Below are 23,599 nucleotides of genomic sequence, written 5' to 3' on the forward strand. Positions count from 1 at the left end.
GCTATCCTTCCTCCATTGCATGCGTTTAGCCCCTTTATCAAATATAAGAAAGTTGTAATTTTGTGGATTGGTCTCTGTGTCCTCTATTCTGTACCATTGGTCCACCTGCCTGTTTTGGTACCAGTACCATGCTGTTTTTGTTACTATTGCTCTGTAGTACAGTTTGAAATCTGGTATCGCTGTACCTCCAGATTCACACTTCCTGCTTAGAATTGCTTTTGCTATTCTAGGTCTTTTGTTTTTTCATATGAATTTCATGATTGCTTTATCTATTTCTACAAGAAATGCCGTTGGGATTTTGATTGGCATCGCATTAAACCTGTAGAGAACTTTAGGTAATATCGCCATTTTGATGTAAGTTCTGCCTATCCACGAACAGGGTACATTTTTCCATCTTCTAAGATCTTCTTCTATCTCTCTCTTTAGGGTTCTGTAGTTTTCATTGTATAAATCTTTCACCTCTTTTGTTAGGTTGATTCCCAAGTATCTTATTTTCTTTGAGGATATTGTGAATGGAGTGGTTTTTCTCATTTCCATTTCAGAAGTTTTGTTGCTGATATACAGGAATGCCTTTGATTTATGCGTGTTGATTTTATATCCTGTCACTTTGCTGAATTCATTTATTAACTCTAGCAGTTTCTTTGCAGACCCTTTGGGTCCGTTAAATATATTATCATGTCATCCACAAATAGTGATAATTTAAGTTCTTCTTTTCCTATTTTTATGCCTTTAATTTCTTTTGTCTGTCTAATTGCTCTGGCTAGTATTTCAAGAACTAAATTGAATAGAAGTGGTGAGAGAGGGCATCCCTGTCTTGTTCCAGATTTTAGAGGGAATGCCTTCAGTTTTTCTCCATTTAGGATGATGCTAGCCTGAGGTTTAGCATATATAGCTTTTACAATGTTGAGATAAGTTCCTGTTATCCCTAGTTTTTCTAGTGTTTTGAACATAAAGAGATGCTGTACTTTGTCGAATGCTTTTTCTGCATCTATCGAGATGATCATATGGTTCTTATCTTTAAGTCTATTGATGTGGTGAATAGCATTTATTGATTTCCGTATATTGAACCAGCCTTCCATCCCAGGGATGAATCCTAATTGATCATGGTGCACAATTTTTTGATATGCTTTCATATTCGATTTGCCAGGATTTTATTGAGAATTTTTGCATCCAAATTCATTAGAGATATTGCTCTGTAGTTTTCTTTCTTTGAAGTGTCTTTGTCTGGTTTCGGGATCAGGGTGATGTTGGCCTCATAGAATGAATTTGGAAGAGCTCCTTCTTTCTCTATTTCTTGAAATAGCTTGAAAAGTATTGGTATTAATTCTTCTTTGAAGGTTTTGTAAAACTCCGCTGTATACCCATTCGGTCCAGGGCTTTTCTTGGTTGGTAGTCTTTTGATGGCTTCTTCTATTTCTTCCTTTGTTATTGGTCTGTTTAAATTGTGTGTGTCTTCCTGACTCAATCTGGGCAGATCGTATGACTTAAGAAATTTATCGATATCTTCACTATCTTCTATTTTATTTGAATATAGGGTTTCAAAATACTTTCTAATTATCTTCTGTATTTCTGTAGTGTCTGTTGTGATATTGCCTTTTTCATCCCGTATGTTAGTAATTTGAGTTCTCTCTCTTCTTCTCTTCTTTAGCATGGCTAAGGGCCTGTCGATCTTATTTATTTTTTTCAAAGAACCAACTTTTAGTTTTATCAAGTTTTTCAATGGTTTTTTTTTGTTTCAATTTCGTTGATTTCTGCTCTGATTTTAATTATTTCTTGTCTTCTACTACATTTGCTGTTGTTTTGCTCTTCCTTTTCTAGGGTTTTGAGGTGTAGTGTGAGTTCATTTATTTGTTGGTTTTTTTCTTTTTTTGAGGAAAGAAGTCCAGGAAATGAATTTCCCTCTTAAAACTGCTTTCATTGTGTCCCATAGATTCCGGTATGTTGTGTCTGTATTGTCACTTGTCTCTAAGAATTTTTTTATCTCCTCCTTTATGTCTTCTGTAACCCATTGATCATTCAGTAACATATTGTTCATTTTCCATGTGATGTAGGATTTTTCCTTCCTTCTTTTATCATTGATTTCCAGTTTCATTCCATTATGATCAGATATGGTGCACGGTATTATCTCCACACCTTTATATTTACTAAGAGTTGCCCTATGGCATAATATATGGTCTATCTTTGAGTAGGATCCATGTGCTGCTGAGAAGAACATGTATCCACTTGATGATGGTTGATATATTCTATATATGTCGGTTAAGTCTAGGTTATTGATTGTGCTATTGAGTTCTATAGTTTCTTTATTCAGCTTTTGTCTAGAGGATCTGTCTAATGGCGAGAGCGGTGTGTTGAAGTCACCCATAATTATTGTGTTGTGGTCTATTTGACTCTTGAACTTGAGGAGAGTTTGTTTTATGAACATTGCAGCACCATTGTTTGGTGCATACAAATTGATAATTGTTATGTCTTGTTGGTGGATGGTTCCTTTTAACAGTATACAGTGTCCTTCTTTATCCCTTTTGATTAACTTAGGTTTGAAGTTGATTTTATTCGATATGAGTATGGCCACTCCTGCTTGCTTCCGAGGGCCATGTGAGTGGTATGATTTTTCCCAACCTTTCACCTTCAGCCTGTGTATGTCTTTTCCTATCATATGAGTCTCCTGAAGGCAGCATATTGTTGGATTTGTTTTTTTGATCCAGGTTACTAGCCTATGTCTCTTGATTGGTGAATTTAGTCCATTAACATTTAAGGTTACAATTGAAATATGGTTTGTACTTCCAGTCATGTTTATTTATTTATTTATTTTAGTTTGGCTAGTTTTTACTCTTTGGTTATTTTCCTCCCCCTTTACTGAGAAACCTCCCGCTATTAGTTTTGGGCGCTATTTTTCAATTCCTCTTCTTGTAGTATTTTGCTCAAAATGCTTTGCAGTGCTGGTTTTCTGGCTGCGAATTCTTTTAGCTTTTGTTTATCATGAAATATTTTAATTTCATTGTCAAATCTGAAGCTTAATTTTGCTGGATACAGTATTCTTGGTTGGAATCCATTATTTTTCAGCATTTGAAATACATTGTTCCAGGATCTTCTCGCTTTCAAAGTCTGTGATGAAAAATCAGTCGTTAACCTAATTGGTTTACCCCTGAATGTAATCTGCCTCCTTTCTCTTGTAGCTTTTAATATTCTCTCCTTGTTCTGTATGTTGGCTATCTTCATAATTATATGTCTTGGAGTTGGTCTATTACAGTTTTGAATGTATGGGGTCCTGTAGGCTTCCAGGATTTGGCAATCCATTCCATCTTTCATCTCTGGGAAGTTTTCTAGAATTATTTCATTTAATAGGTTGTCCATTCCTTTGGTTTGAACCTCTATGCCTTCTTCTATCCCGATGACTCTCAAATTTGGTTTTTTTATGGCATCCCATATCTCTTGAATAGATTGCTCGTGAGATTTAAGCATCTTTTCTGTGTTGACTATATTCTTTTCAAGATGATAAACTTTGTCTTCATTATCTGATGTTCTGACTTCTACTTGATCTAGTCTATTTGTAATATTCTTGTTTGAGTTTTTAATTTGGTTTATAGTTTCCTGCATTTCTAGGATTACTGTTTGATTTTTTTTAAGATCTCTATCTCCTGGTAAAGCTCGTTCTTTGCCATTTGAATTTGTTTAATTCGTTTTCAAAATATACTTTCATTGCTTGGACTTGCTGTCTCATGTCTTCTCTAATATTCCGTTCCATCTGAGTTAGGTATGCCTTGAGTTCTTTCCCTATCCATGTTTCTGATGCTTCTAGGTCCTCCTGTAGACTTAAGTTGTCCTGCATTGTTTGTAATCCTTTTTTCCCTTGTTTTTTCATGTTGTTCACGTTACTTTCCAGCTCTGTTTGATTGCTGTGTTTCTGCTCTCTCCTATAAATTTGTTTTGGTTGTGTATATCTCTGTTGTCTCTCCTTTGTGGTGGTAGACTATGCCTGCTAAAGTGGATTCCGCTGGGAAGGAGTTCCGACGGCCGAACTCTGGTGATGTCACCTCTCTGCTATGGTGGGCCCCAGGCTCCTTGCCGGGGTGTCCGAAGGGAGGGGTGGGACTGTTCTGTCTCTGGTTGGTTTCAGCTCCCGGTTGGCTACTTCATGAAGGCCTGGCTATAGACCTCTTCCTAGAGTCTCTGCGCTGTACCTGCTGGGCTGCACCTCGGGGTCTAGCCTTGCGGTCGCCAGTGTGCAGGCGGTCTCCAGCCGCCCAGTTGCGCGGGCAGCAGGCGGGCGGTCGCCGGCGGGTGGGTGGTCTCCAGCAGCCCAGTCACGCGGGCAGCAGGCGGGCAATTGCAGGTCCTGACTTCCTTAACCAGACTCTTCATCAGCCACCATACACCTGGTATATTCGCTGCAGAACCTCCAACTCCCGTCACAGGTTTAGGCTGTGTCCCTTTTTTTTTTTAACACTGTATTGTGGTTCTTAATTCATTCAAATTTGTTTAGTGCCAACCATCTACCAAGCACTGCTTTTAAGGCACTTGGGATGCATCAATGAATAAAACAAAGACCCTTGTCCTCACTGTCCCTGACGACTAGCTGTGGGATGGAGAAGACAACAAGCAAGACCAATCAGTAAAGTAGAAGGCATGTTGGAAAATTAGTGCTATTGGGAAAAGTAGGGCAAGGAAAATAGAATGAGAAGCATAGTATGGAGGGTGTAGTGGAGGGTATAACTCTCAGTATGAAATACAGTGATCAGACAATGCCAAAATGAGAACTGACATTGAACAAGAAACTAGGAGGTGAAAGAAAGTCCAGAAGGAAGGAATAAAAGTCAGTATGTGTCCTGCATACTCTAGGAACTCTGAGGCCCAGGTGGCTGGAGCAAAGGGCTGGGGCTGCGGAGAGGCAGATGCAGCTGTGGGACATTTTAACTTCTTCAGCTTTTACCTTGAGTGGAACAGGGAGGCACTGCAAAGGAATGACACAATCCAACTTATGTTTTCAAAAGATCACTTTACCACTGGTTGAGGATACTCTATATGGGTCAAAGATGAAAAGGGGGAAAGAATATAGGAGGGTGTTGCAGTAATGCGTAAGCAATAACAGTGGCTCAGAGCAGGGTAGTAGCAATAGGTGATGAGAAGTGGCTAGGTTCTGAATATTTTCAAGATACAGCCAAAAAACATTCGTTGACAGAATAAATATGTACGTCGAAGAATGATCCCAATTTTTTTGGCATTAGCAAGTGGAAGAATTGAATTTCCATTAATTGAGATGGGGAAGGCTACAGATTTGGAGTAGGAAGATACAATAGCTCAGTTTTTATACATGTTGGTATTAAGACATCTGACATACAAGTGAAGATATCAAGTCAACAGATAAAGATTGGAGTCTAGAGTTGGAGAGAAAAATCTAGCTAGAGATGGAAAGTTTGGAATCACTGATTACATGGATGATGTATGAAGCCAAGAAAATGAGGCATTCAATATTAAGATGGTCTCTGAAATTAACCATATAAATTATCCTTGCTCACTCCCCCATACAAATTAGCACTAGTTGAGGTACTTGATTTTGTGAGGGCTTGCCTACTAGAAGTAGACATCAATTCTACTTCCTCACCACTTGAGAGTTTTTAAAGCAATCTAAAAATTAATTAGCACAGGCCACCACCTCAGAAGCAATGCTCGTTCACAGCTGGAATGGGAGAATGAGGTGTACTCTACCAACTACAGCCTCTGAGAGTTGGGGAAGAAGGTGGAGGATGGGTTAAGGCCTTAGGAAGGGTAAATCTAGAAGCCAAAAATAAAGGAATATTCACATTTGGAGAAGAGACTGGGGAGATACTTTATAGGATGTAAAGCAGATACTCATTTTCACTGTTTAAAAAAAAAACAGTAGGAAACCAGGTAAAAGGGAAATTTGTGTAGATATAAGAAACCCATATAAACTTTCTGACCATAAAGCAGTGAATACCTCCATTTATAACAAGATAATTATATCTGCTTCTAGTTTAATAATTAAGAGCTTGCAATAAAGGGAAAATATACTGAAAATTAGCAAAAACTGTTATAGAGGAGTTTCCAATGCTCAAGAGTGGAAGCAAAAATAATAAATAATTCTGCCCTCAAAAAAAAAAGTTGTTATTAAGAGTCAAGTGTGTTTATATTTGCTTAACACATTAGAAATTTAAACTCCTGGCATTACAGAATTAACTTTTAAAGTAGCTGCCACACAACAATCAATACCCATATTAGTGTTGTCTGAAAAGCTATTCTCAGCTCCCACTTTTTTGATGTGCTCCAGAAACTCTGCAAAGACTTTTCTCAAATGCTTAAAAGAATAAGTACGAAATTACACTGAATTTTCTTTTTTAAGTGTTCTCTATACTAACAGCCACTTACAAACACAGCACCCCTACTGCAAAGGTCTATTTTCAACACTGATGCCCTTTCCATAATTTTCCATTTCTTACGTGGCTTTGTGTTAGATGATCTCTCATTCAGCAGCAGAACTGAGTAACAGAAAATGACACATCAAGTCTAAAACTATACATGTGAAAAATGTACAGATACTAGGAACACGAGCTAAGTGGGAGGTAAAGGTTTACCCTTTAAGTTATACCACGCAAGCCCAGAGTTACACCTTTTCCTTTCTTCCCTTCTGATAAAAAAGGGAATAAGCTTTATCCCTTCCAGAAAGCCTTCTCATTCTGAGACTCACCCTCTTTAAAAATATCAAAAAGAGATGCTTTTTCAAGGTTCTTTCACCCAACTTGGTCTTTCCCCAACTCTGCACTCCAGAGCTAGTCTTGCAATTATCCAACGGCCTGTTGTTTTTTTGTTTTTAATATCTTTGTTTTATTTATTTATTTTATGTGGTGCTGAGGACCAAACCCAGTGCCTCATGCATGAGAGGCAAGCGCTGAACCACTAAGCTACAACCCCAGCCCCCCAACGGCCTGTTGTTATCAAAACATTCTTAAAAAGTTGAGGTTTCCAAGGATTTGGATTTCGGTGTATTGCTATGCTCTTAAGAGATAATCCTAAAACCCTTCTTAAATGGCTGACTTCCTCAAATTCTCAGCTGTGGGCAAGGCTGGCTTCTCAGATGAGATGACTTGGTCATTGCCTAAAACACACTACTGGCAATAACTAAGTTCTCAGAGAGGAAGAAAATACTCCAGCAGGCTTCTTTTCCTCAGAGAGTCAAGATTTCATAACCAGGCAATAGTTTAAACCTACTACAACAATTTTGAGGACACCTTCGAAGAGATAATTTCTTTAGATATTTTTTATTTGCTTTGGAACCATGATTTTCAATAGAGAACAGACAGATGTGACTAGCCCAAGCAATTTCTTCAAACTACACACAGCCCTCACAAAAAGGGTCAGGTAAGTCCTGTTTAGGACTGGGTATATCAGAATGATGGCATCTCCAGGGGTAGGAGCAAAAGGCAGCTATGTATTATTTTTAAAAACAACAATCCCCAAAAAATAGGTGATGTAATATGCTCTACCACCCACTTACCTCCCACCCCAGGACAATCATCCCAGATTGAGATGTAGCACTTTTGAAAATATGAGCTGTTTATGTTTTTTAGGGTTTTCTGGTGGAAACAATGCTACAATTCATGAGAATGACACAGCTGTAAAATTTAACAGGGGACCAAAGACATTTTCACATTCAGGACATAAATACTTGGCCCCTGGGTAGCCGCCATCTCTGTTCTCCCCTCTGCCTGTTCACCTCAAAAGCTGCAAGACTCCCCTGCTTGCAATGAGTCACCCATCATTACTCACAAATTTCTGCCAAGTTCACGTCAGCAGCTGTTGTTTTCAAAGTCACCATCCATGCTGTACTGCTTTGAAGTTTCCCGATTACTTTGTAATATTTCTCCTATTTTCTCTGTTGTCTTCCCAGCTCAACTTGCATTAAGAAACTGGTATCATATTAACATTGCTCCCACACATAAGTATAGGATATGAGAAGTACAGATTCAACCACATCTAATATCATAACTAGTATTTGCTATGTCATTCTATGGTTTCCCAACAAAATGCTCTTACATCCTTCTCCTCAATCAAATAACCACACATTACTTAAAGGCTGTGAAAGTAGAGGGCTTTCTTCATTGGAAAGCCCATGTTTTGGTTTGTGCTAGGTTGTGGCTTCAGTTTTTGCAATCACATAAAGGCAAAAGAGACACTCTGCAAAATTTTTTCAAGCATATGAAACTTAAACCTTTTTTTTATTAGGCAAAAAGCCAGTAGACAAACTATAATCCACAAACTTAAGAACCTACTACAAAATAAATATGGCTTTAAAAAATTGCTGTTGTCTGCCTTATAGACACAGAACTTGGATTACGCTGGGGATATAGCTCTGAGATAGAGAACGTACTTATTAGCATTCATGAGACCCTGAGTTCAGTTCCCAGCACAGCAAAGGAGAAAAAAACTTGAATTTTAACCCTCTGAACTGAATATGAAGCATCTTATAAGAAAAACTTCCTATTCTCCATCAAGTCACAGAATACCTCACAGATAATATTATAATAATACCACTGAAGACATTAGTTATAATACATATGTTGCTAAAAGATATATTTATGATTCCCACAGCTGGAAAAAAAATCTAAAAAAGCTAGAAATGCCTCATTTTATTAAAATGGATCAGCGGTTAAAAAAAAAAAAAAAAAAAAACCAGCCCTGAGCCTCCTGGAGGACAGAGGGAAAGCACACCTCCCCTCCTGTCCCTCCTGGAGTTAGCAGTATGGCTTTATGTTCAGTGTGTGGGGAAGCACTGGCAGGAGGAGGAGGCTGGATGTCTGAGGTGGAGAGGTTGATGGAAGTTGGAGTATAATTGCTCTCTGATAGTAGAACAATAGCGCTGTAAAAAGCTCTGCTTCAGTTCAACTCAGCTCTCTCCCTCTTTCCCTCCCACCTACATGACAAACAGCACAATCAGGCACTTTTTGTCCCTGACAGTGACTATTAACCAGGAAGGGGACGGGGTAAAAGCATATCTTATGCAAGGTCAATCTTTTAAAGAATATTTTATAAACAATTAACAAAGCACTGGCAGAGTAGGATATTTGTGAAATTCTAAATTGGGAAAGGGGGGATGATGATCCATTTCAAATATGTCCGGGTCTTCTATCACTCATATTTTCAACCTCTCTTTTCCCACTTTTCTTAGTATTGCCCTCAGTTTGTTGGCAAGAAGGGGCAGCAATATGACCTGCCTGGCAATTCAGTTGATGGGCTAAAGTTTCTAGCAATTGAACGAAGAAGAGGACTGGAAACAGGTGAAAGACCCAATGTGACGCCCTGTCTATGCCAAATACTAAACAAATGACCCTTAACCTCTCTGAGCTTAAGACTGTTTACTCCTAAAAACTTAGCCAACAAATATGTCTAATGTGGAATGTAATATGAAAGTCAAAGATAACAACACTTTACCTACTTATCTCAGGAAGCTCTATAAGCATTAAACACCATATGATATAAACATGAAGTTCAGAGGAAAAATGTTAAGGTTAGAAGATAAACTAAATATGAAGATATGTTTTTATTGATTGTTACTGGCCTTCCTCAACTTAAATTGCAACATTCAATCAAAGTTTTTAGTAATACTCAAAATGACTGGTGCTGTTAATAAATCAAATGTTAAGTGCTGCATAGACATCCACTACATAACTTGTACTAAACAGGGTGAGAGATTTAAGGGAAGTTGAATCAGGACCTTAAGTTTCCATCTGTCTAGGTAGGCATATCCGAAAACACCAAGGAATGGCCCGCATCAGTACACAGTTGAGAGATTGCGGACTACTGATTAGAAATGTTATAGGAATGCAACTATGAGCTGGAAAGAGCTGGAGTAAATAAGAGTGGGCCTCCAAATGGGCCTTGAAGGAACTCCAAGTCATTTTTACTGGGAACAGGAGGATGGCAACAATAGGAAGAGTATAGAGAATTCTGGATTAAGATAAGGCAGAGTTTGGTCTAGGAGGTTAAAGTACTTAATTACCCCAGATATATAAGACAAGGTAGAAATGACGAAGGTATATGACTCTGTTTTTGATAAGTCATTTTGCATGAATCTAAAATGTTGGAAGTTAAAACAGTATTAGAAAGGAGAGGAGACAATAGAGTTCACAAGGAGACGACTAACAAAATTCAGGTATCAAGGGATGAAATCCACTTGTGAGAATGACAACAGTCAGAACAGACACTTGAAACCAAGACTCTACAGTTCCTGTGGGAACTGAGTTGAACTGTTACAATTTGGAAGCCAAATAGAGGGAAGTCAAAGGCTATTCCAATGTTTTGTGTACTGACAACCAGAAGAATGGTTGCCCCACTGATGACTGGAAAGGTTACAAAGGGAAGTTTGAGAACAAATGTCATGAATTCAATTTTAGAGATGCTGAGTTTTAGGTCTGAGCTAAGAGTAGATACTCGATTAGAAGCTCAAAATTTCAGCCAGGTGCAGTGGCACATGCCTGTAATCCCAGCAACTTGGGAGGCTGGGGCAGGAAGATTTGAAATGCAAGGTCAGGCTTGACAACTTAGACCCTATCTCAAAATAAAAATAAAAAGGGCTTGGGGATGTAGCTCAGTGAAAGAGCTCCCCTGGGTTCAATTCCCAGTTGGAAAAAAAAAAAAAAAAAAAAAAGCTGTAGCTCAAAATTCCAAATAATACAAATTATAGATTTGAGTGGAGACTTAGACTTAAGATACAGATTGAGCCATAACAGAGATTAATAGGTGACTGACTGAAAAGAAGAACTGGCCAATATCTACTTCTGTAAGGAATAACTGCTGCCCATGAGCAGTAACAGAAGATAAGCCACATGAGAAGAAAGAAAGTTATCAACAGAAAGAGATTAGAATCCCAGTTTTTCCAATACTTACAAGCTTGGGAAAGTAACTTAATCTCTTTTTTCCTCAGATGAAAAATATATAATGATAAGAGACCCATGAGAAGTTATACTCCATTTCTGTATGATGTGTCAAAATGTATTCTATTGTCATGTATAACTATTTAGAACAATTTTTTTAAAAAGAAAAAAAGAGAGAACTACACTATAAGATTGTTAAGATTAAATGAGACAAAGTGTGTAAATCATAGTTAGCAAACTAAAAACCAAAGGAGAAAAACAAGTAAAAGTGAAGGCAAGGGCTTGTTTTTCAAGACAGAATCAGTGAAAGGAACTAGAAAAGGAATCATTTAGCAAATGCCAATGGTCCAAACTGTAAGAAAGTCCAGTGTATAACACACAGAAAGTATATTGACCCACTCACTAAAGCAATTATCTCAGTGGGGAAAGAATGCAAGAGCACCTTTGTGCTTTCTGTTCCCTCTACCTGGAATACTGTTCTTCTCTTCTGAACTCTGCTCAAATATCACCTCATCAAAGATGTCCTGACCTTATCTGAACTATCATTCTGCCCCTCATTACTCTCTACCAGTATCAATATATTTGTTTATTATTAATTTCGACCATGATCATCTTTATTCCCTTTGTTCATGTTTTATTGAATATTTTTGTCTTTTCTTCCCAATTTATAAATTATTTTCTTTCAAAATAAAATTGACCATGAGGAAAATGGACTTTTGCTTTCTGAGATATCCCCAACCTGTCCTCATCAAAGGCTCAATGAATATGAAAAAAAATCCTGCACTGCTTCATCATAAACAGTAGTAAATGCATATAGGATTCTGTGGAATACATTAGAAAAGCACCTGAAGGCCAATTTTCCTTTTCTGTATCACTGTCAAAGAATCTTCTGCCTGATATTAAGTTCAACGGTTTTATAAACACTCCAGTGCAAACCCAAATAACCACACAAGAGTAAATTTACAGGCACCTTCACAAAAGTACACTTACTAACATTTACTAAACGCCTACTAGGCGTTACAAAATAGAATCAAAAAAAAAAAAAGAGGTTTGGGGCTTTGGGAGGAGGGGGTAGATTTCTAAGCATTAGAAAATGTTAAGACCATTACATATCTATTTTCAGAGTCTACCTTCTGAATCTACCTATTTTCAGAATCCACTTTTTAAGTTTCTAAATACATCTCCAAATGCATGGCCTATAGAGAACACTTCCTTTAACACATGTTGATATCTATAAGTCTTCTTTCACTATTATCCTGTGGGCTACTACTACTCCTAACTATCTTAAATACCTTTGCCTATTACTGGGGAGATTCACCTGTGAGAAATGCCCAGCATACTCTTAGGACTAATTGTTACAAAAGAAAAATACACTCCAATATACTTTATAAAAGACAAACAAATGCATGTTGGGGTAACTCATAACGAGGTTCCCAATTGAGCATCACTGACTCTTAGAACGTTAAAGTCATCTGATACAATGAATTACAAATACCAGGTTTCAATTAATTTATTTTTTTAATTTTTTTCTTAGTTGTAGTTGGACACAATACCTTTATTTTATTGATGTATTTTATCCCTATTTATACATAAATAAAATAAAGGTATTGGTGCTGAGGATCGAACCCAAAGCCTTGCATGTGCGGGGAGAGCGCTCTACTGCTGAGCCACAACCCCAGCCCCCCCATTAATTTTTTACTTATCTGTGACAAAATGAAGACAAAGCAACAAGTTTTCATAAAACTAAATGTATTCAACTTAAGGATTATTCTTTATTCAGATATTACACCCTTTCTTATATTTGAGGAAGACAGTAAAATGCACTTTCTTTCATTAAAAAAAAAAGTGGCAATAGTTGGTAATTTTTGTTTTGTCAATAATTATTTTACTTGGCAAAACAAGAAGCAGTAGCTCAAAGAAAACTAAAATCTGAGAACCTCTGCTCTAATCCAACCAATCTTCTGCTGCCCAAATCCCTTAGAGTATGGTCAACAAGTTGTTTGCTTGTTTGAACACCTTTGATGACAAGAGTCTCCAGTGATGTAGAATCATCCACTGAAAAATCTATCATTCTATCTGAGGCATGTTTGCTTGGTTTTGTTAAGGAAAAGCAAAAAGGGAAAGCCTGTAGCATGTACACTGACTTCGGCCAGACATGGTGATAACTTGGGAGGCGGAGGCCAGAGGACAGCCTCCACAACTTGGTGAGACCCTGTTTCAAAATAAAAAATAAAAAAATCTGAAAGGGCTAGGGTTACTCAGCTCTTTTTTACTCAGCAGTAGAATACTCCTGGGTTTGCTCTCCAGTACTCTAAAAAATAAAATAAAACGTAACCTCACTTGAGATAAAGAAGCCAGTAAGAAAACAAAGGCAAAAGAAAGAAAGAAAGAAAACTGTTCAGTGAGGGGAGATAAAAGGGATGCACTCAGTCCTATGCCTCACAGTCTTCCTGCAACTTACCAACTATGAAAATCCTTTAAACAAATAACTATGAAAGTTAGAAGGTATAAAACAGTCCTGTGGACAGGGCTGATCATTTTACATTTCCTTCCGCATGCAGCAGTTTATTACCTGAAATTCCTTTACTAATAATCTATATTTAGGGTATAGCTGCATACCTTTCAGGTTTGAACAAAAGCAAATGTCACATGTCTTAATATACCCAGACCTCAAAATGCAACAGAATTTAAATGCCACATATAATCAAGGTTGCAGAAAATATTAAGCAGAAATACAAAATCCACTGACAATATGAGAATCATAAAAGGACAGGATAACTTGGAGGCAAGGAATGAGCACAAGAGATCAAAAGGTCAAGGAGATCATCTTGAAGGGGAAAGAAATCTGGGCAAAGATGCCTGCTACTCGAAGACAATATGCTAACAGGCCAAAGGGGGGCAAGGTAGATTGGAGAACAACATAAACTTGGCTGTTAAAAAAGCACCACATGCAGTGCCAGGCAGAGACAGGCATTCAAATAGTTGCAGAGTGAATGAATTAATAAACACTTACACAAAGAGAATTTTGAGTCTCTGCTTCCAACCACATCATCCATGGCACTTTAAGTCCAGCGAGAACATCTTTCTTTTTCTTAACGCTCAAGCTAAAAATCTAAAAAGCCAAGTGTTCCCAATAACTTCCACTAGTCTCTGTCCTATCCCAGTGCTAGCAGTGAAGTCTCTTCTCAAAGACCCTACCTGCCTTTCTGAAATCTGAAATCTGGTACGCTTGATCCAGGATGGGAAGAAGTTAATGGGAGCAGAGGCAACAGGATAGAGCACAGGGGGAAGAAAAAAAAAAAAAAACTAGCTCTGACCTACACAAAGATAAGTAATACTATAACAGGGTCTGGAATTAGGGTTAATTCCAGATAGACCAAATGAAAATAAAACTTATTTGTATTTTTAATTAAATGGATGGAAAAAATTTAAAAAGTCTCAGCAACTTTAGCCTCCCATGATTGAAAGGAGTTTCAACAATTCTTTCATCCTGCTGGCTGGTATTCCAGGTATTCCCTTATATCTCAGTCTCACATTGTTTCAGCATTTTTTTTTTTCCCAGTAGTGGGAATAGAACCTAGAGGTAATTTACCAAAGAGCTACATCCCTATCTTTTTCTGAGACAGGGTCTCACTAAGTTGCTAAGGCTGGCCTTGAACTTGCAATCTTCCTGTCTTAAGTCTCCCAAGTCCCTGGAACTACATGACATCCACCACCACGCCTGACTTCCAGCTCTATTTATGGAGTCTCAATACTAAAGAATTGTGCTGAATATCAAAATCACAACTAGCAGATCTGCCCTAATTCAGTTTATCAATACTAGCATGCACACATTTATCTCATTTTTATACTTCAATTTAAGTCAGAATTTTCTGTCTCTACTCCCTCCCTCCACAACCTGATTTTCCACACCTTTCTTTTCATCTGCATTCTAAGATCCCCTTGTTCTTGCTTTAGTTCACTCTGTTCCAAAAGTAAAAGGGACTACAACGAGGACTGATATAAAAAGGGGGCAGGTTTACTACACATAACAATCCTACATACTATATATTATATATGATGTGTTGTCTATATAAGTGCTTCTGAACCTGAGCAGAAACCTCATATGCTTCTGCTATGTTCTTGCTGCTGAATCTAACAATCCACCATCGTGTTTCCTAGGGGTTCAGGAGGCTACCCTCAACCGGCTGGAGAATAGGATCAGACCACAGAGCCTCAAAGCCACAGCAATCAAGAAGCAGCTGAGCCCCTGCTTTTTCTATCAGCCCAGGAGGGTCAATTCAAGAGTTTTATCGTCTGTCCCTCAGATCCCCATGACCTGTTCCACTCCAGCTAAAAATTCTGTAATGCACTTTGAGAAATTGTAGCTCCAGAATCTCATTCGTTCTCCTAAAGGGTTCAACATCAAAAACATTTTCAGCCCGAACAATTTAGCCATATTTTGGCTGGAATTCTGCCAACTAGCCACAAGAGGCTGATGTGGTACAACTGCCATGGAGTGAAGCTAGCCAAATCTAACTGAAAAATGGTAAGGATTCATGAATCACCTCTCATGAAAAGGTACACCGTTCTTTAGAATGAGGTTTGTCTGCGCTTTGAAAAGTCAAATTCAAAGGGCTCTTGTTCCTTCATAAAGGCTTAACTAAGGAAAGCAGATCAAAACCAAAATTTTCAAAACTCAGGGGATTTACAGTCCGCTTTTACCAACATATTTTAAAATTAAAAAAAAAAACTCGTACTGAATAATACAATATCTTCCACACATAATTTTTCAGCTTTTATTATTCCTACAAAGTAAATTTTGTTGTAGGTGATTTTGAATGTACTTGAACACCCAGGAAAAAGACACCTGTGCCTGGCAGGTCGATAGACTACTAATTTGCCCCAGGTAACAAGGAAACAGAAGATGCTCTTGATTTCTGGATAAAATGTTCTGCAGTGCCAGGTAGGAGGTCACATGCCCTGAACGGCCGCAGCTCATTTAGAGTGATGTAAAAGCTCTTCAGATATTAATTTTGTTAGAAATTAGGGGAAACATGCAACCTAAGACCAATTCATTTAGACACCGGGCGTCTGGTACTTTCCAGTTTCCTTTTTTCACCGGAGTCCGAGCAGCCTGTCTGTACCTATTAGAAAGGGGTGGGCAAGCCGGACACCGGCAGCCCATGTATTTCAGGGAGGAACCACAGAACGGGCAGAGTCCCCCCCCCACCCCATGCACAGCCCCATCCCGAATCTTCTATCCGCCCGGGACTGGGAAGACTGCCCTGGAAACCCCGGGCAGCGTTAGAAGTCACTGCCTGGCCAGGCTGAGTTCCGTCGCCTTCGGCTCCGGACTGCGGGCACCGCGCCTCGTCACGCCCCGCATCTCCCACCACCCGCCGCCTCCGGCGTCCTCCGCCGGCCGGCACCGGGCGGCCGTCCCCGAGCAGCTCCGTGGCCGGCGACACGCGCCGCAGCGCGGGCGCGCTTATCCGCAGCGGCGCAGCCCGCCCGCTCACTCACACGGAAGGCAGCGGCGGCGTCTCCATTGTGGCTCCTCTCGGGCTTCAGAACGCAGGCACCGACAGCCGCCGCCAGCACCATTCCAGCCGCGGACGCCGGCACTGCCCGCCCGCCGAGCCGCGTTCCATCCGCCCCGGAGGGGGCGCCGTGCTCTCCTCACCGCGCGCCACCACCTGCGGCGGTGGCCCCCGCGGCCATGGCCCGCTCGGCCGGGCGCGCTCCGTGTGCCTGCGCGGCTCCCGCGCTCGCCCGACTGCGGGGCGGCGGCGGCGGCGGCGGGACGGGCGGGCGCGCGGGCTCGGCCACTTCCGGGTTCGGCCCCGGCTGGCGCCGACGCCGTGACGGGACGGCGATGCGGCCTCCCGCGGCGGCCGGGGACCCCTCCCTCGGCGCCTCCCCTTCCTCCTGTTGTGCTGCTGTCGCTGCTGCTGCCGCCCAGGCGGCTTCTGCTGTGCTGCTTCTGGGGGCGGGCGGGCGGGCGGGCGCGAGCCGGAGCGGGGCGGGCGGGCCCAGACGCGGGGCCGGGGCGCGGGCGGCTGCCGCCCGCAGCGCGCCTGTGGGTCACCCGGACGGGGGAGCTGAAAAATGGGGGGAGGGGTGTCTCTGTGCAAGAAAAAAGGCGACAGAAAGCACCGCGTAATGACGCTTGGTATTCACTTGCTGCTCTGCGTTCGTGGGCTTGTTCACATTTATTCTTTTAATTTGAGCATCTGCCCAGGAAGATGGAAAGAGTAGGCATAACCATCCCCAGCCTTTCCAAACGGTGAAACCGAGGCCAGAAGAAATGCATATGCCTGTCCAGGGTGTCCCAAGCAAGAAGCTAGGTCCTCCTCCTCCTCAGTATACTATCTGTGCCTTGGATAAGTGAAGTGAGCACCTTCTAGGCAAGGTTCGGGTACTGGGAACGTGGCAGAGAGCAAAAAAAAAAAAAAACCAAGTCTCTGCGCTTGTGGAGCTGTCCATCTAGACGTGGTAAGAGAAACCATGGACAAACGATGCCCACTATGAAGAAAAATAAATCCGGGTGAGCAGAGGAGGTGCTGTTTTAGAAGGAATGGTCAGGGAAGGCCTCTCAAAAGGTATCAGTTAAACACAGATGAAATAACATAAACCTTCAGTTATACAAAGAATGCCCCAGGCCGAGGGAAGAGCAATGCCGAGGTCCTGCCTGCCCTGTTAATGGGAAGGAGACCGATGTGGCTGGTTGTTCAAATGTGCTTGCTGGAAGCTGAACACCTGGGAACTTCTTAGAAATGGGAATTCTCAAGTCCCACTTAAAACCTACTGAATCAGGATCCCTGGAGGTGGGGTCCAGCAATCTGTGCTTAGACAAGGCCTTCCTGATGGTGCTGGTGCCCACTAAAGTCCCTCTAGCATACAACTGAGGCAGATAGAGGGCAAAGGAAACAGTTAGCAGTGGGGGTGGGGGCAGAGGGAGTAGTCAGGCCCACGGAGACTTTGTAAGCCATGATGAAAAGCTGTGGCTTACTAAAATGAGAAGCAATTGGAAATTTGTGAGCAGCTTGATCAGATCATTAAAAGGATGACTTGACTTGGAGATTTGTTTAAAAATACTCGGACAAAAAAAAAAAGTTTTTAAAAAAAGAAAGGGCAAGTGCATAGATTAAAGAAGATTGACAAGGTGTTAATTTGGGGGGCTAAGTGGTGAGTGTATGGAGATGATTATCATTTATCTGTATTTATGTACATGTTTTAAAATGTCCAAAAGTTTTTTTTTGTTTTAAAGATGACTGCTGTGTGGGAAATATACAAAAGGAGGCAAGAGAGCAAGCAAGACTAGCCTGACTGGGATGAAAAATAAGGATGGTATGGACTTGAGTCAGAAAGATTGGAAGAAGTAGTTAGATTCTGATCCATTTATTGGAAAAAGCATCAGGAATTGCTGGTAAGATTCAATATAAGCAAAAGAGAAAGAATGGAGGTGAACATGACCCTATGGGTTTGGGGGTTGGTTTGTTTTGTTTGTTTGTTTGTTTGTTTCTGGTGCTGAGGATTGAACCTTCCTTGATCCTAAGGGTTTTGATTTGAGCTCTAGGGAGAATGGAGTTGCTTTCCTGGGGGTGGAAAGACTTTGAAAGAACAAACAGGGGAGAAGAGTATTTGAATTCTGATTTAGATATGGTAAACTTGAAATGAAGTTTGTTAAACATTTAAATGAAGACAAGTGTAGAAAGTTAAAATGTATGTATGGGGTAGACATAAATTTGAAGGTTATGAATAGGTAGTTGGTATATAAAGTCATGGGACTGGTTGACATCAACTGGATAATGTAGCTAGAGCAAAAGAACCAGAACTGAGCCTGGGAAAACTCCAACATTAAGAAAATGAGGAAGATCCAGCAAAGGAAATAAAAGAAGAACAGCCAGAGGGGTAGGAAGAGGTCTGGGAAGGTGTCTTGGTAGCCTAGTGAAGTGTTCCAGGAAAAGGCCAATACTTTGGCATACCTTAGTGTGAGCTCATTAATGTATCCTGGTGGTGTTATTGATCTACCATGTGTGGATGGTTTCTCTAGTGTTAATGGTGGTTTTGTTCAGTGCCAAAATAAAACTTCCTACCTTATAAAGTTGTAAAATTAAGCTGGGTGCTGTGACGCATGCCTGTAATGCCAGCGACTCAGAAAGCTGAGACAGGAAGATCCTGAGTTCAAAGCCAATCTCAGCAATAGTGATGCATCAAGCAACTCAGTGAGACCCTGTCTCTAAATAAAATACAAAATAGGGCTGAGGATATGGCTCAGTGGTTGAGTGTGCCCAAGTTCAATCCCGGTATCCCGCCCCCCAAAAAAGTTATAAAATTAAATGAAACAATCTATGTAAACATATAGCACCTAAGTGAAACATTTAATAAATAGAAATATTTAATAAATGTTAGTTTCTATTATTATTTCTATACATTTATATGTCATCACAAAAAATTGGAGTTAAGTACTAGAGCAGAACATAACACCAACTTAATTATGATCAAACATTTGGCCTTCCTTTGGCACACAAGCTGCAGGGCTGGATGATCAACCATTTCAGGAACCTTTTTTTAGGGGGTTTGGAGGTGGGAGGGTCTTCTACTGCTTTTGTATCTTTTACTTAAAAATACTGTTATACTGGGCTGGGGATGTGGCTCAAGTGGTAGCGTGCTCGCCTGGCATGCGTGCGGCCCAGGTTCGATCCTCAGCACCACATACAAACAAAGATGTTGTGTCCGCCGAAAACTAAAATAAATAAATATTTTTTAAAAAAATACTGTTATATGTATAAATAGCTACTTAAAAAATGAAGATGTTTCCATCTGACAAGTATGCATATCATTCAAACCGTACTCCCTTTCATCTCCTCCTCTGGGTTAGTTTTGTCACAGTTTTCTGCTTCTCAAGGGGTCCAATTCATCTAGCATGCTTAATATCCACCCAATTTTTTTTTCTTACCACCACCCCCATTCATAGCCTTCACAAATCAACTGGGAAAGAGGACTTTACCCTTGAACATGCAATTCAATCTTACTTTGGGTTAAGTGTCAGCCTGCAAGCTCTAGTATCCTAGTGTGTTGCTCCAGGTAGATTTGAAGACAATACACATTCTTGTTCCATATCTCCACACCAGACTAGACTAGAAGAGCTAGACTCTCGATTTAGAGCCTGGAATCGGGATCAGGCTTTGATCTAATCAAGTGTCTCGTCTAAGGATCTTGAAACAATTTGAAAATGTTAAGAAATCCACATAGCTTTTGTTGTATTCTGAAAAGACAGTGACTGAACCCTCCTTGGCTTTTCAGGCATAAGCAGACCCGCCTAAGAGCAGTAGCAATTTATGAGGCCACAGTTTGCATTTTCATCTTTATTTGGGCCAAGTAACTTCACAGAACTGGCCCTTGGCCAAATGCAGCCTCCACACTTAACCCTAATTCACCATCTGCAAGAAAAAGTAAACAAAAATATTTGACAGGATTAACAAACCCAGCAGTAGTGGGGGTAGGATGGGGGGGGGGTCTATAACTCCTTTCCTTGATTGTCAGTTTTACCATATTCTGAGGAATAGCTACTTAGGACCACTAAGAAATTCTCTCTTCTATTTCCCTTGAAATAAGATCTTACTGGAATTTTTTTTACTCAAGTTTTTAGCTCCATCTACCTACTTCTTGGGGTTTTATTCATTTGTTTGGGGTTTGGGGTTTTTGCTGTGCTGGGAATTTAACCCAGGACCTCGTACCAGCTCTCTACCACTGAACAAACACCTCCAGCTCTTTGCTTTCTTTAATTGAATCTTTCACCCCTAGCAAAGGAATGAGAGCTTATAAAAGTACATCCATTTGTTATACTGTTGACATAGAACAATTCCTTAGACACATTAGTACCTGTAATCTAAAGCTAATTTAAATGACCAGAATATATCACTTGTAAAGAAGATGAGACTATACAGATCGATTAATCCATCACAATAGCTGTTGGCAAAAATTACCTGGACTCAGTTGAAATTAGATGTTGCACCAGAACTCATAACATGACTTGGCGGGCATGAATACATCCCGTGGTATGAATCGAGACTGAGAGCTGCTCCTATAAAAACAACACTTCACCTCACCAAATAATATATAACTGTTAGATCCTGCATTGGAAATTCTTTCCAGTATAAAGATGGCAAATTTGAAAAGAATCACTCATTCCAAAATTGGCTGGGCGCAGTGGTGCACACTTGTAATCCCAGTGGCTCAGAAGGCTGAGGCAGGAAGATTTGGCAAGTTCAAAGCCAGCCTCAGCAAAAGCGAGGTGCTAAGCACTCAGTGAGACTCTGTCTCGAAATAAAATTTTAAAATAAGGCTGGGAATATGGCTCAGTGGTCAAGTGCCCCTGAGTTCAATCCCCGATACAAAAAATAAAAATAAAATAAATAGATAAGCCAGATACAACGGCATACAACTATAGTCCCAGTTATTTGGGAGGCTGAGGTCGGAGGATCTCTTTGAGCCCAGGAATTCAAGGTTAACCCTGGGTGACACAGCAAAAACCCATCTCTAAAGAAAAAGGGATAGGAAAGAAAACAGAGATAGGAAAGAAAAGAAAATCTATTTTCTATTTTACAGAGTAAGCCTAAAATGTGTTACTTCAGTTACCTTACTAACTTTAAATTGGGGGTTTTGCTTTTATACTTTTGATTTGGAAGCACCTTACTTATATAATATATTATGAAGCATTTCTAAATATTCTTATGAGACTTGGCTATTTAGCAAATGGATTTGTCAGTACATTAAGGTATTTATTACAAGCTTTGTGCTGTCAAATGGGGCAATATGAGTTCTGCTCCAGACCAATAGAAACCTTTAGTTGAAGGAGTTCTTTGTATCCATGAGCTCAGGTTACCCTACAGAGGCTTGCCTCCTTGTTTTCATAGTCTTTAAAATGTCAGCTTTACTTCTCGAACAACACACCTGCCCATTATCCTGTAGCTGAGGTTCTCAGAGAAATGAAAGCAAATTGTTTGCTGAAAAGTTTAATTGAAAAATTAGTTTGAATTGGTACAGGAAGTATCCAAAAATAGGTTTCACAGTAATGTATATCAGGTAAACAGTTTCTCTGTGCTTTTTTAAGAAAAGGAAATTTACTTAATCTATTTTTATTTTATATAATTATATGGCATCTATTTATTTAGTCCAGTGATGTAATGCCTCATTATAGAATTATTGAGGACTAAACATTTTCCTACCCAGTCAACAATACTTGAGTGAGGAGACAAAGAGCAAGAAAAAATTCTGAATAAATTATGAGAAGCATTATTAGCTTGTTGTCATTCATTTCAAATTACACACACACACACACACACACACACACTTCTACCCATAGCTTTCAATTGTCCATCACAGCAGACTGCTAATAGCACCAACCCTAAGCAGAATTGTGAAGTAAGTTTGTTTTGGCATTCTCATTTTCCCTCCTCTCTTTTTTGTTCCCTGTTAGCATCAATACATCTCTCACCTCTAACCCTCAGAGTCTACAGGTCTCAATGTCCTCTTTCCATCCCTGTTAAAACTTAGAAATTGTCTGTTGTCAGTTAACAAAATAATTAATGGATTATGCATAATATAAATGGCTTTTAGACATGAGGTAACTTCGTATCGGTATTATTTTAGCTAAATAATATTATACTCCATCGCCTAATCTCTTTACCCCCCAGAATGCATTCCAATGCCTTCTCTATTATTATAATCACAAAATTGTTAATGATGAATTATGATGTTCAAATGTTATTTTCCTTGCTAGTGGTATTACTGTATAACATTGTGAAAAGGGTGCTTTACTTTGCAAAAGGACAATGCTAAATATAAGAGGTGAAAAAAAATATTCATCTTAAACTCTAGGCCTTTTGAAACCAAACCTCCAGGAGTTTATATTACTTGTTCAAATTGTTCACATGGTAATATAAAAAGATAAGTCTTGAATTTTCTCATAAATCCTAAAATTTGAGCTCAGCCCAAATCTTGGAATTATTTTTGCAAGTAAGGATCCTTTGCCAAGAAATCCTTTCTAGTTCTTAATCTGGTACTAGTGAGCTTCTGGATTCAGAGCAATGTGTTTAATGCAGGATGTAAGTGGTTAGTCAATTCCTGAGGCATCCATAATTCTTCCTTTTCCTTGTTAAGATCTTGGTAATAATCCAACCCAAGAAATAGAATTGACTCCAGGCTGCATATGTATGAGAGCTATTCTTCATTGAACCAAAAATGAACCTGAGCTGCCATTTTGAAGTCTTTGTTAAAAACCAACTAAAATTAAATCATGAGAAAAATATTTCTAGTCATATTTTCTGAAGCAAACTGATTCAAGCCAATCTTGATTGTATTATACTCAGATATATCAACTTTTTTCTATGCCAAATAGGGAAAATACTGACCATGGTATTTTAAATTGCAATTATTGACCCCACACACAAATACACTACCTACACCCCCTAAATACACATTTTGATTGATTAAATTTGACAAACTATGTTTCACTTATTTCATGTGCTGTTGTTTTCTTTGGAATATAAGCTCCATGAAAGTGTCTATTTAGTCAGTCTGGTCACTATTAGAGTCCCAGAGTCTAGGAAAGTACCTGGCACATTATGCATTCAAAAAATGCTATTGAATGAATGGAACTGGCATTCACAAATATCAACTTCCCATGACATATATTCCAACTCAAAGTCATACAATGTGCATTTTAA

At 39.7% G+C, this 23,599-nt stretch overlaps 1 protein-coding gene across 2 annotated transcripts in view; it reads right to left on the minus strand.

The window, feature by feature from the left end:
* Klhl2 (kelch like family member 2) overlaps positions 1-16,576 on the minus strand; it is a 101,714-nt gene extending 85,138 nt beyond the window's left edge. Inside the window, exon 1 of one of the 2 annotated variants that reach the window (XM_046447780.2) lies at positions 16,389-16,576. In XM_046447780.2, the coding sequence (XP_046303736.1) occupies positions 16,389-16,414 (26 nt within the window). In that variant the 5' untranslated portion in view covers positions 16,415-16,576. The remainder of the gene's footprint in view (positions 1-16,388) is intronic. The other variant, XM_046447781.2, reaches the window with a different exon arrangement.
* Between the last annotated feature and the right edge of the window lie 7,023 nt (positions 16,577-23,599).

Source organism: Marmota monax, unplaced genomic scaffold (assembly GCF_021218885.2).
Source record: "Marmota monax isolate L192 unplaced genomic scaffold, Marmota_monax_Labrador192_F-V1.1 WCK01_AAM20220418_F8-fsc00040, whole genome shotgun sequence".
Lineage (NCBI taxonomy): Eukaryota > Metazoa > Chordata > Mammalia > Rodentia > Sciuridae > Marmota > Marmota monax.